At 33.1% G+C, this 13,480-nt stretch overlaps 1 protein-coding gene across 12 annotated transcripts in view; it reads left to right on the forward strand.

Moving 5' to 3' along the window:
• TDRD3 (tudor domain containing 3) overlaps positions 1-13,480 on the forward strand; it is a 163,140-nt gene that overhangs the window by 130,997 nt on the left and 18,663 nt on the right. For 9 of the 12 annotated variants that reach the window (XM_025478113.3, XM_025478111.3, XM_035704424.2 and 6 more), the window contains one exon: positions 7,269-7,354. The exons of the other annotated variants lie outside the window; for them this stretch is intronic. In XM_025478113.3, coding sequence (XP_025333898.1) covers positions 7,269-7,354 — 86 coding nt within the window. The remainder of the gene's footprint in view (positions 1-7,268; positions 7,355-13,480) is intronic. 12 annotated transcript variants of the gene reach the window in all.

The following is a 13,480-nucleotide window of genomic DNA, read 5'->3' on the forward strand; positions in this document are numbered from 1 at the left end:
TTAATTGTAATTATGTAGATAATGTTTAGTTCTAAGGCCTTAACATACACACCATCTTGGGCATTGATTCTGGACAGATGGATTGTTATTACCTTTTAAATAATCATCCTGTTTTAAATATTTTTCTGTATTCATCTACTCAGCAAATATTCATTGTACATCTATTAGGTGCCAGGCACTATTCTAGGTGAAGGGTATATGTTAATGCATAAAACACACAAAAATCCCTGCATACTGCATAAATTTAGAAGAAAGTTACAGGTCCAGTTATGTGAAACAAACTAAAATATCTCACGAGGGTCTTTATTCTTTCTTCTTGAAGCTTTAAGATAAAATACAAGTGGAAAAAGTCTTTTTTACTGAAGTTGTAATTTAAATAATGTTTAGGTCTTTATTTTATTCCACCTTAGTTTGAAGATGAAATTAATGTGGAAGGAAAAGCTATGACCTAATGAATTTTATCTATTTTTAAAGTTCTTATCTATTTATCTATTTTAAAAGTAAAATTTATTTTTTGGTTCTTTTTTAAATAATTATGATATATATTTTTTCAGGTTTTGTATACTTTACAAAAAGAACTATCTCAAGTTTTACTTTCGAAGTAACTTTGCACAAATATTTTATAATGACATCCTGGGATACACATTTGAAAGTTATCTTTTTAAATTCAAATGATGTTCACAAAAAACTATAAATTATTCTACCACTAATAAAAATATTAAAAAGAAACATATAACCAAAAAACTCTAACCTATTTAATGAGGAAGGAGATTGAGAGGATACATAAATTAATGAGTTAAAATAGATCCTAAACGTATTAGAACAAGGTCATGTTAGTAATTTTAATGATGTAGTGATAAAGTTAGGCTATAACTAGTTTGTATTTGATATCAAAAGATCATAATAGATATTAAAAAGAGGACAATTGTTATAGAAATCATTAACTTCAAAGGAAAATTAGAATTATGTAACAGTGAAGTTCTGCCAATTAGTATCTAATAAAAAGTACAAGCCCATATTTGATCATAGTCCAGAGATTTTTCATTCTTGCTGATAAATTCTTAAATAAATTAATGGGTATAATTTACCATACTTAAATTTCTGCACTAAAAGTACAAGTTGATCAAGGTCACTGAAAGACTGAAATATATTTTCTTCCACCATACATATTTCCAGAAACTTTCCTTCAAACATTGTCATATGGGCAGTGCTCATGTTGTTCTGTTTTGTTGCAGTATTAACAGAATTAAGCAGATAAAACTGTACAGCTGGCTTGGCTCCATTTAAGAACATAATTTTCAAATCACAGGTGGTGGAATTTGGGGATTCCATGCAACATCTTCAAGCTTCACTTTAATGAAGCTTGGTTGTATTTGATATTCTTTATTTCTTCATCAATTACCCAGCCTTTCACAAGTCCCATCAAAGGTTGTAGAATATACAGAAGGATTTTACTGGAGATATGAAAGCTGCTCACATAGAGGGAGAGATTATTCATTCATAAATGCATGCCATATGCATGGATATGTCAATTTAATACTGTTGGTATCTACCCTTTGAAGCCCATATTTCGTTTGTGATAGCCAAACCTGACAGATTATTATGAAAATACTGACATCTAGTTTTGACCCTGCTATATTATTCAAAAGAGACATTTTATTTCACTACGTAAATTAATAGTAAAAGAATAATATGCTAGATAATAATTTTAAGAACCTGTACAAAAAGTATTGTTTGAATTTTGCTGTTTGATAATATATTGTAATCTACTCAAAGGAACTATATATAAAAACATCTTTAAAAGGTTTCTGGGTAATCTGAGTTGTTCTTTATTGAGCAGTGAATGTACAGATTATATTATTATTTCATGTTACTTTTTCTGAAGATGAAATAACTTCTGAAGCAAAGCAACATGTCAGGGTATTACCTAAGATGCTTTCTGTTTTTTTACAGTTAGAATAGACATACTACTCAGATTTGCTTCTAACTTTAATTACAATTCATAAAATAATTCAAGCCTTAAATTATTTGAATATCAACATTAAGAATCAAGTTGAAAAATCTGCAGCATTTTCTTTTTGTATAAATGAATACTAATAGATATTATGTTAATCATTTATCTTCTAAGTCTCACCTTTATTAATAGCAACCTAAAGTGTGGAGCCCTGAATTATGATGTTGGTTAATTGGGAATTAAATTATGATGCTTTAGGTTTATGCTGAATATTACATGATTTACTTTTTCCTTCAAAGTAGTCTTAAGGAGGCATCATGAGTGAGGCCTGCAAATGAAGGGTGCTGGGATTGTCAGGTGAACTTATTTTTCCCTTTGACTTTTTTGATTCAGTAGGCTCAAGCCTTGTTTTCTTTTAAAAGTAAATTTTTGTTTTTTTCATTTATTTTACTTACCAGGACTTTTAAAACTGCAATTCAGACTGCACTGAATTTTACCATTCTTTTACAATACAAGACTTGCTAATATACTCACTGCACAGGGAAGTAAAGTAATAAAATAAATGAATCTGAGGAATATTTTTGTTTTGTTTTATTTCTCTGTTCCCAAAGATCTTACTCTTGTATTGGACATGTGCCTTGACTAGACACTCATATTCAGTATATTTTAAAGACTGTTATAAATCTGAAGACGCATCCTTGAATTAAAAAGATACACATAGTTCTATTTTAGTTTCTAGTAAATTTCTGACCCTCTTCCATCTGCATCTAAAAAAGCAGAAAAATAATGTTGCTCATTGCACCATAGACTTTATTTGCTTTCAGATGGAGCCCCCACAGCACATTTTTCCTCCTTCGAAGTCAGTGCTTGTGATCCTTGATGGTGATGGGCTATGAGGGGATTTAGGATATATATTTGATGGCATACTATATATAGTCAGTTGTGAGTTGTCCATTCTCTTTTTTAATTTTACATGGTTCTCTTGTTTGTTAGTCATCTCTCTCTGTTATCACTCTATTTCCAAAACAGCTTTGTATCCACCTGGCTTTTTTTTCTTTTTGGTACCTTCAGAAGATATTATCTCTTGATGTACATGGACTACCCTTCCTACTGATCTTAATTTTCTGAACTTTATTAGACCTGGACTGCTTACTCTAGAATCATGAGCAATAGGTTTCACTATCACATCTCTAGGAAAGAGTGGAGTTGATATGTCTCCTTGTGAGAAATACTCTGTGTTATAGAGCTTCCAAATCCATTAAACTTGGGAACTACTAGCAAGAGTTTTACACGTTGGCTTGAAATAACTCCCCTAGCACCTGTCATTGACTGAAAGCTCCATTCAGAAGGGAAAGGAAATACTACAACAGTGAGTACATTTTGTTTGCCTTAAAAAAGAAAATCCATGTAGTTTATTAAGAGTAAACATAACTGAAGAGGCTCTAATTAAGCATCTTAGACCACCATAAGAATACAAAAATCATTAATTTTTTTGTGCATACTTTTTAATGCCTGGTCCATCTAGCTCAGAGTTTTCTGAAGTGTGTTCTGAGAACATTAGTTATGTTCTCGGATTAAGTAAATTTGGAAAATGCTGGCTTAAAAAAAAACAAGTGCACTTTTTTATTATGGGACTTCTCAAGACTAAGTATTTTATTTTATTTTATTATGTTTTTCTCTATCTTTTTGGGTTCTTCTGTAATTTCCTTCGATAGTGATTTATAGTTATCCTGCAACCTTGCTGAAATCACTTATTAGATCTATAGCTTATGTTCATTTGCTTTGAGTGCTTTTATTTTTGATTATTTTTATTTAGAAATTGCTATTGAACATTCACATCAGTGATACGTATTTTAATCTGTAAGAGAGAGAAGTAGTGTATATTGCTTCACAAACGTATTTGCTCATGGAATTCTTTTTTTTTTTTTTTTTTTTTGCCTATTATAGAAAGCCTATAGGATATATTCTGGAAAAGATCTTAGCTGTCTTGTCACCTTCTTTCTAGTTTTCAAATTTTCCAGCTTTAAGATAGGATGAAGATTTATCTTTAATTAATGGTTTTAGCTGTTCTAAACTTCTTATTTATAACATAATATTCTATTTTTATGCTACAAATAGAGACTAAATATATAAAAGACAGTTTGTCCTCAAACACATTCTAAGATTCTTAACCTTTCTTTGAATAGAGGACAGAATATGTTCCTGAAATTTTATGTCCCTTCTAAGTACTTATGCCATTAGTAACAGTATTTTATTACATAAAAATAAAATTAAGATCTTATCTTACATAGAATTATACATAACTCACTGGTTTTTAAATTTTATTTTAACTTAACTCTAATTCTGAAAACTTCTATGCATTAACTTTTAGAAATTGTCATTTGTGAAGACTACCATCATAGCTTTTATAATATTACTGTCTTTGTAATTCTCACCTAATAACCCACATGATCTTTACATGTTCCAACAGTAAGGTATTTTCACCATTTATTTGGATTTTTATTTGTTATTTTGCAATAAACTAGTCTAAGGCAAAATGTGAAATCCCTTTTTTTGTTAAGATGACATTTCAAAAGAAAGTTTCAAAGCAAGTTAATTCCATTGGATAAGTGAACATTTTTAAGTGATGGAGAATCTGAAAGACCAAAAATTCAGTTTTGTTTCAACATTTATAATGCTCTTTTACTAATACGTTGTTGTGTTCTAAAGCTCTTGAATAATATTGTTTTAATTAGTTAAAAGCTTGTTAAAGCCTCCTGGAAAATAAGTAAGCTCTTATACTTAACTGCTCTTGATCCCCTGTTCTTGTTTTCCTGGTAACAGCAGTTAAGTGAGATGAATTGATAATCTTGGATATAATTCCAGAGCTCACTTGAGTGATCTGGAGGGGGAAAAATTCTTATTTTAAGAAACCTGCCCTTTCCAGGCACTTATAATTATAAACAAGGGCAGAATTTATGGCTGGATAATAGTTAGTGAGAGTGCATAGGAACTCTATAAATAAGATGTATATATATATATACTGTAAGTACTAGCTCTTTTAGAGCTTGAGGGGATTAGAATTTTAAGTGAGCACATGAACTGGCTTGATAACTAGAACAGGGGAAGGAGGTCAGAAATTATGTGTTGAATGATTTATGTAGTTCTGGTAGTCACCTTTATTACTGAAGAGTCCTTTGTCAGAAATCAAGCCCAAGCATAACAGTTTTAAATAGGATAGTTTTTCAATAAATATTCTTCAAATGCTTTTTGTAGCAAAGCTACTTTAGAAAATAGATTGTCCTATATACCCAAGGGATTAAAAGAATATAAGAGAAGCCGAAGATATATTTCTTTCCTTCCAGAAGCCACTTAATAAATATTAATAAGGCCTCCATCAGACTGAGATGGTTCAAGTCTGGGAACCGTTGTTGGTGTGGTTCTTGATTACAATTTTGTTATGCATGGTAAACAAAGGCCAGCAATGAAGGAAGGAAGTGGGGAAGTCTGATGTTGACTTTTCAAAACCAGTGGTAACTTTTTAATGACCTTTTATTGGCATTTTTAGCTTGCCTGAAATATGCTCATTTTTCCCCAGGGCATGTGATTAAGAAATTAGGGTAAGCCCTCTTGGTCCTGCTCAACCAAGAACTTACTATACAAAGTAAGATATTAGAAGTCAGTTTAATTCTGTTTCTATATGATTCAAATTTTAAAATTTGTGGGCTCGTGTTCCTTTTTTTAATGTCGGCAACCATTTTTGGTACGATTGAATGAATGATTTAGGAGAATATAATAATAATTTTATCTTGAAAAGACTTATGTAAATAAGGCTGAAAATAACATGGAGAAAAGTACACTAATTTTTTGTTTATCTCATAAAGTGATCAGATAATGTAAGTCTTATTATCATTGGGAATTTCTGAATTTGACCATGAGTGGATAAAACAATGTTAGACAATTAGATTTTTACAATATGAAATTGAAGTCTTAAAGCAAAGGGAAAAGGGAGCCATATCAAAAGCTTGAGAGTATTAGTACTTACTTGAAGTTTTTTGTTTATTCTAGGTAAATATTTTTTTCTCTTCTTTTGTTCCCCTTCTCTCCTTTTCCTCTCCCTCCTTATCCAGATTCCTCCTCCTTGTTCTCTTCCTCTTTTGTTTTTATCTGAATATTTGCCTTTTATTCATCTTAAAGGTTTCACATAACTTTTAACTATTAGGTTGGATTTGTTCCACCTCAGACAGGATTAATCCTCAAATGAAGTCTGGTTAAATAGAGCATCTTTTCAAGTTCAGAAAGCCTCTAAAAGATTTGTGCACAAATAAATTGGTTTTCCTGATTGATCTTTCATATCCCTGATTATAATTGATGCTTACTTAACACCTAGCCCTACTGATAGTAGTTCTCATAAACACAAAGACTGTTAGAGACTGAGATGTACTGGAGCTGAGTACAGAAAGATCTAGAAATGGTGAAAAGTTGATTATATGCCCAGTTGATTTAAATTGTATCCTTGCATTTTTAGGAAATAGGCGAAGAAGAGAAAAATTTCTCACTAAATGTGTTTAAAAGTTATTAGAAACATAAGTAATTGAGATGAGAAATTAAAATATATAATTCCCTAAGAAACTCTTCAAGAAACTGGAGACTGGAAACTCTAAATTTTGTCATAGAAAATTAATTATAAAAGGCTACATTAAAAACATTTTAGATATAATTTAGAAATGAACATAAGATTTACATCTCAAGAAGATACATTTTCCTAATAATTTGTTGAAAATGCTTAAAATTGGCTATAAAAAGACTGAATATTCTGTCCATTCTAATGATTATAATGGCTTTAGTGAAAATAATCACTGAGGGAAAATCATTAAGTTAGAAAAAAACACCCATACAGTAGGTTAAATGTAGAATTGATATCTTGGTTCTTAAGTATTTTTTAAAATAGTTTTTATAACGGTATAGTTTAAAAGGTTTGACTGAAACTGCTACACAAAAAATTTCAAACAAACTGCTTTAAATAATTTCAATTATAGAAATAAGTTTTACTTTCTGAAGTGAGATTTACTACACTTTGAAATTCCAGGAAATTTCACATCAGTGGCAAAGTACTGCCAAAGTTGCTTCTGACATCGTTTACTACTTATTGCCATTTTTAAGTCCAAGGCTGAGACACATTTTCAGATTCTGTGTGCTGCATCCCAAGGGAATTGATGGAAAAGGGTCACTGCAACAGTTAAATGTCTGCTCTGCTTGGCCTTTAAAAGAAGGGGAGAGGGCAAGGCTGGTCTTGGGCAAATTACTTCCACCTCCCTTTTTGCCCCTGCTTCAGCTCCAGGGGAGCTGGAAATGCACAGGAGGAATCAGAAGACCTGGGTCGAGTCCCGGCTCTACCACTTACTACCTATGTGACTTTGGGTAAGTTACTTACTATCTCTGGGTCTCAGTTTCAGTACAGGGTTGCTGTGAGGATTAAGTAATATGATCAATGGAAATGTGCTTTGTAAACTCGCAAGGTGTATAGAAACATACATTTTTATTAAAAGCTTGGCCTTCTTCCCTATTCTTGTATAGTATAGTGTCCTCAGCTATATTGTTTTTAAAGCAACTCAAAATGACTTAATTCCTTTTGCTTGTCCTTATGTCATCCCCATATTAGAATTTCTTATTCCTATCTTCTGCATGCTTCAGAGTTAAGTGTTCTAAGAATATAAAACCAGTCTAGTTAAATTAATTTCGCAGTGAAGTGTGGATTACTGCTACCCCCTCTTACCCTTCACATGCCAACCTTTCTCCTTTAATCTTCTCAGAATTATGTGTTTAGAAATGTCAAGAAATCTAATGCATGGACGTTCAGACAGAGTTGAGAAGAAAGGTTTTTGGCGGAGGGAGGTCCTTTAAATCCTGTATCCAGATCATTCCTGCATGAGTTAATAAGGTTGACTGGGAAAATGGGAATATGATTGTGCCTCTAGTCCTTTTTTTTCCTCTGTGGGAAAGAAGATGGAAATAGTTCAGAATTTAAAAGTTCTTCAGGTGTCTCTCTGAAAACCAAGATCCTTAGCTTGAGAAATAATCATAGAGAGACGAAACAAGGCATTTAATAGGCATTTCTTTGGCCAGTCTTTGAGTTATATCTGACGAGGCCATCTTTGCTTCCCACCAAAGTAAGTTCTAGCCCACCTTCAGCCAAACTACATTTATAATGCCTGTAATCTTTATTGGGTGCTTGGTTTATGGAGGCTATGTGGAGCTAAGGAAGAAAGAGAACTTGCGTTCTGGATCACATCTGGTTCCAGATCAAAGGCTCTTTGAGGGCATAAAAAAGACCTTATATATCTACTTGGTCCAGCCCTCCTCATAATCTAAGAATGCTTGATCTGGCTATGTGTAAATAATAGTAATAATAGCCGTGAACTGCTTGCCATTAATGCCTAATTATCATGGAGCACAATAACAGTTAATCATGCCATGATTAGATTAACTTACAGATTTTATTTATTTTATTTTATTTTATTATTTTATTTTTACAGCCTTGAACCGTTGACTTACGCTCAATATGGTTTCTTGCTGAAGTAGCAGTGTCATCTTTCATTACTAAAAATGAGAGAGAAATATTGAACTCTAGTAGTATTCAAATACAAATTGAAACAATTAAGTGCAGTGTTAAATGTAGAAGTTAATGGGAAAAAACTTAGATAATGCTCATGCTGGCAAAGGTGCAGGGATGTGAGTACTCATACTTTGATGATGGCAGTGTAAATTGATGTGGCCCTTCTGATTTTACTAACCTTAAAAGTGTTCATACCCTTTAAATCAATAATCCAACAGTTAATCTCTTCTAGGGAAAGAACAAAGGAAATAAGCTAATTTCTGAGAGATGATTGGAGCATTGTGATAATAGTAAAAACTAGAAGTTACCTAAATGCCTAATAATAAGAGAATGTTAAAATAAGTGATCTCCCAACTCCTAGATGAAGTATTTAACAGCTGTGTTGAAAAATCATTATGAAGGCTGTAATATCATGGGAAATACTTATGATGACTGAATGAAAGTAATGTATAGATTTGAATGAGAATATACTGAGTGGTTTAGCGTAGTAGAATTATGTACACTCTTAAGTATGTGCATACATACTTTTTTTCGATTTTATAAACTCTAATTTTGTATCACATTTTTAACTTGAAAAAGTAAAAGCAAGCAAAATAAAATAGTAAGAGGAAAGTTGTTCATAACTCAGGAATTTTAGTCTTTAAAAAAACCTCAAAATTTGCAAAAAGATATCAAAATATGGGAGGAGAAAGATGAGATAAAACATCACCTTTCAATTTTAATTTTGCCTTTTCCTTCAATGAAGGTAACAGCAACATGATTATGGTTTTTCATGATAAAATACCATGAGCCTTAAACTTGTTCCTGTCTATCATTAGTAAATGAAATACCCCCACAACTAAACAGAGTTACCTATACAAAGTCTTATCACCTGCTCTCACTCTATCCATACAACCTATTTCCCATTTCCTTGCAATATTCTCCCTTAGTTATACTGTTCCCAAAATGCTTACACATCTTCAGAATCTAGTCTTTTCCAAGTGCTTTCATATGCAGAGCAAAATAAATTTTTCCTATGAAATGTTTCTTTAATCTGTACTTACCATTCATGGTTTCAAAAATATGTTACTATATAGTTATATTTTGTTTGGCTCTTCATCCCTTTTTAGTATTTGATATATTTTTAAAATATTAAATATAAAGTGAAATTTTATATTTGAGGTTTTCCTATTATCATTTCAAGTATGTATCAGTCTATTCCAAAAATCCTTTTTTGAGCACTTACTATGTAGCTTTATCTCTCCACCCAGAACAGTGCTGGACACATTTCCTTATAATGATTATGTGCTAGAAAATGGAAATGCATAGATGAGCAATCTCTGCTCTCAAGGAGTCACAGACTAGCAGAGGAGCCCAGCAAGTAAACCAACATCTCTTTATCATGAACAGAGCACAGAATACCTAACTGAGTCAGGAACTGGCTCATGGAAGAATCAGTATCTTCTCTGACCATCCTATTCTAAAGCAGCAGTGAGCCATCACACAAACTCTCTATCCCCTTTGCCCTGCTTTATTTTCTGCATATCTTGCTCCTGCCTCCAACTCCTAAGTGAAATCAGTGTGAGAACAGAACTCTGTCTCAGCTAATACTTGGGCGTTCAGAACAGCACTGAAAAATAAGGCACCCTCAATTAAATATTTGTTAAATCTGGATGACTGAAGTTTAATGTGAGTCTTGAAAGTCTGGAAGCGCAGTTAGTTAGGACTTAGGTTTGGGGGAAAAGGGAGGAAAGAGAGAAGTCAGGGAAATTCTAGAGGGCATGGTAGAACGAGGTATATTTGGCAACAGTATAGATGGGTGTAGTAAATGTCAATAGATGAGGCTGCATAGGCAGGTGGGGTCAAAGTGTGGAGAGGAAGGTGGGTTATGCTAAGAAGTTTGAATTTCATCCCTTACAATAGGGATGAAAAGACTGAAACACTGTGTGCACTAGAATGTCACGATGTGATCTTTGCTTTAAGAGATAATTGCCCTAGTGGCTCAGTCGGTTAAGCATCTGCCTTCAGCTCAGGTCATGATCTCCGGGTCCTGGGATCAAGCCCCTTGTCAGACTTCCCCCCCACCCCTCCCCTCTCAAATAAATAAAATCTTTTAGAAAGAGAGAGATTATTGCCCTAGTATAGAAAATGGGTTTCAGAAAGCAGAGAGCATGTAGACCAGGTATAAGAGTTAAGGCAAGTGGTAAGGATGTTGGAGTCATCAGAGTTTAGGCAAAGGTAAAGAGTATATAGATGAGCCTGCCTAGAGCAAGTGTGCAAAAAGAGAAAGCCAAGGAATGGGATCAGACTTTGGGGGAATTTCACAGTTAAGGGGTGGGAAGGGGCACTGAGAAGCTGTAGCCAGAGAGGACAGCAGGTATGGGTGCTGAATCCATATCTAATGCTGGAAACATCAAGAAAGATAAGAACTGAAAAGTACCTGTTGGGTTTGGCAATCAATAGGTGATTGGCAACTATAGAATGAATGCATTTCCAGTGGAATGCTGGAAATGTGTATCGCAACTTATGGTTTCTTGGGAAATAAGAAAATGAAGTGTAGGCTACTTTTAAGATCTTGGTTGTGAAGATGAAAAGTATAGAGGATGAAAATAAAGAGTAAAAGAACTCAGGGTAAAAACTCAAGCCTATTTACGTCAAAGGCATAGTGAAGCAAAGAGAGGAGAGGTTGTGAAAATAGGAGTAAAGATTTTTAAAAACCCAGGCCATGATAAGAAAGTGGGGCACAGTCACATGTGACTTTGAGTATGTGAGGAACACTAGCAAGAGGAGGAGAAAGAAGTAAACATAGGTGTGGTGAGGTTAAATTGTTGGGTTTCAGGGAAGGAAGCTAAATAATTCTAATGAACCCTTTTTTTCTGTGAAGTAAAAGCAGGTCATCAGTTGAAAGTAAATGAGGTCAAGAATAGGAGAGGAATTTTGAAGAGAAAAGTAAGGATTTAGGAAATGCCCAGGAACATGGCAGATGGAATTGACCAAGAATGTATTTTTCACAGCAAAAGTTTTCAACCCTTAGTAGAAATCATGTGGAAAACATACTGTGAGAATTCATTCTCAGTTTCAAGTCTTTTAGTAGCTACAAAAAAGTTTAAATGAATGTACAAATGGGAAGAATTTTCCGTGTTTATTAAACAGAAACTAATAGTTAACCCCTAGCCAGTCTTCAGTAGAGGGCCTCACTAGCAACCTGATATTTGAAAGTCTACATAATGACTATATTATTGCCCTACAGCTTCAGCAAAATTCAGTCCCGGAAAATGTTCTGTGAGGGTGGGCACTTATGCCTAAACCATTAACATTAATATAATCCTAGGAATATTACCAAAGTTTGGGAGCTTCTTGACAACTTCATACCAGGTACTGAGTGATATAGTAGATAGATAGAAATGTTAATTAGGTACTTGAACATTCTAAGACCCATTGTGTGTGTGTGTGTGTGTGTGTGTGTGTGTGTGTACATGCACGGAAGCACATGAAAGATACCAATGTTTAGAAAGCTGTGATAGTTACTAAATTGTTTGATTAGAGAACAAAATAAGGTAGGAAATTAAAGAAAAAAAGAAAACTTAAATCTCATGAGACCTCATCTATCTGTTGACCTATCCATCTATTACTGACTCATTCATGGAGAGAGATTTTCCTAACACGGACACTATTAAATGAGGAATTTTTTTTTCAATGCTCTTCTAAATTTTTTCTTGACACTTATAAAGAGTTGTCCCCTACTAGCTATAAAACAAAATCCAAATAAGAAACTAGGTAATCCTGTTAAGAACATATGCTCTTCATGATCATAGAGTTAATTTATCAATTATCATGGAATGCTCTTATTCTGGCATTGAAGAAGATAAGTCTTAATGGACATACCACACGACAGTATTGATAAAGTTTCTAAAAGAGTCTAAACAACATTTGGTCTCTCACTGAGACCAGAGACAGCTTAGAAAAATAGTCTGTCTGAAAGTTTATGCTTCTGAATGTGATAACACTGAAACAAACAGAGAAGCATAATACTATGAGGTTTATCAAATTATGAAATTAGGGAATATCTCTTGTTTAAAATGTATTATATAGTTATCAATTCTTAGGTAAAGTTAGAACATTTACAATTAAGTATACAACAGAATTATTTTTGTTAATCTAAGCTTCTGAGGATAAATATCTTGGAACATGTAATAGTTTGTATTGGTACATTTTACTGCTTTGTTATACTTTCCTTCTCAGTAGTCATGTTCTCTGGGGAGTTAATACTCCTTATCTGTAGATAGCAAGATGGGGAACGTTAACTCAAATGAATTTTACAAAGACAATTACTATATTTGGGAAGCTGGTAAGATTTGCCCCAGTAAAGAAGATTGCTTCTGGATTTCTTTCTTCATTGGAAGAAAAATGAACATGTTGCTAATTGTGACTGGATTTCTTAGCCTCTTTTTATATTATATCGGTTATTAACACCAATAACTGTAAGAATCACTTTGGAAATGTAAAGTGCCTCCTAAAGGCTCATTTAGCATTGTGTGTTAGGTTTTCAGCCTCTCAAAATCACTAGGATAATATAGTCAAACTGCTCGACTCAAAGCAGTGGAAGAAAAACTGTTTATGTTTTATGTGGCATTATAAAGAATAGAACTTTACACTTGTGAAGTAGTAATAATAGTGCACTTTATTGAACACTTAATTTTGCAGCCAACATTAGTCTAAGCTCTTTACTTCCATTAATTCATTTAAAGTATAGTAGCTGTTTATGGAGAGTGTAGCCATCTCAGGGCTGTTTGTTCCTCAATTGAGTCCTTCAGAGTAGATAACATTATGGATAATTTGTGTTTTACAGTAAGAATGGTAGCACCCAAATGTTATTATATCTACTTTATTAATTTCCTGATGTGTTTAAAATGCAAGTGAGGTGGAAAGCACTTGATTTTGATCTATTTATA

Source organism: Canis lupus, chromosome 22, assembly GCF_003254725.2.
Source record: "Canis lupus dingo isolate Sandy chromosome 22, ASM325472v2, whole genome shotgun sequence".
NCBI classification, from domain to species: Eukaryota; Metazoa; Chordata; class Mammalia; order Carnivora; family Canidae; genus Canis; species Canis lupus.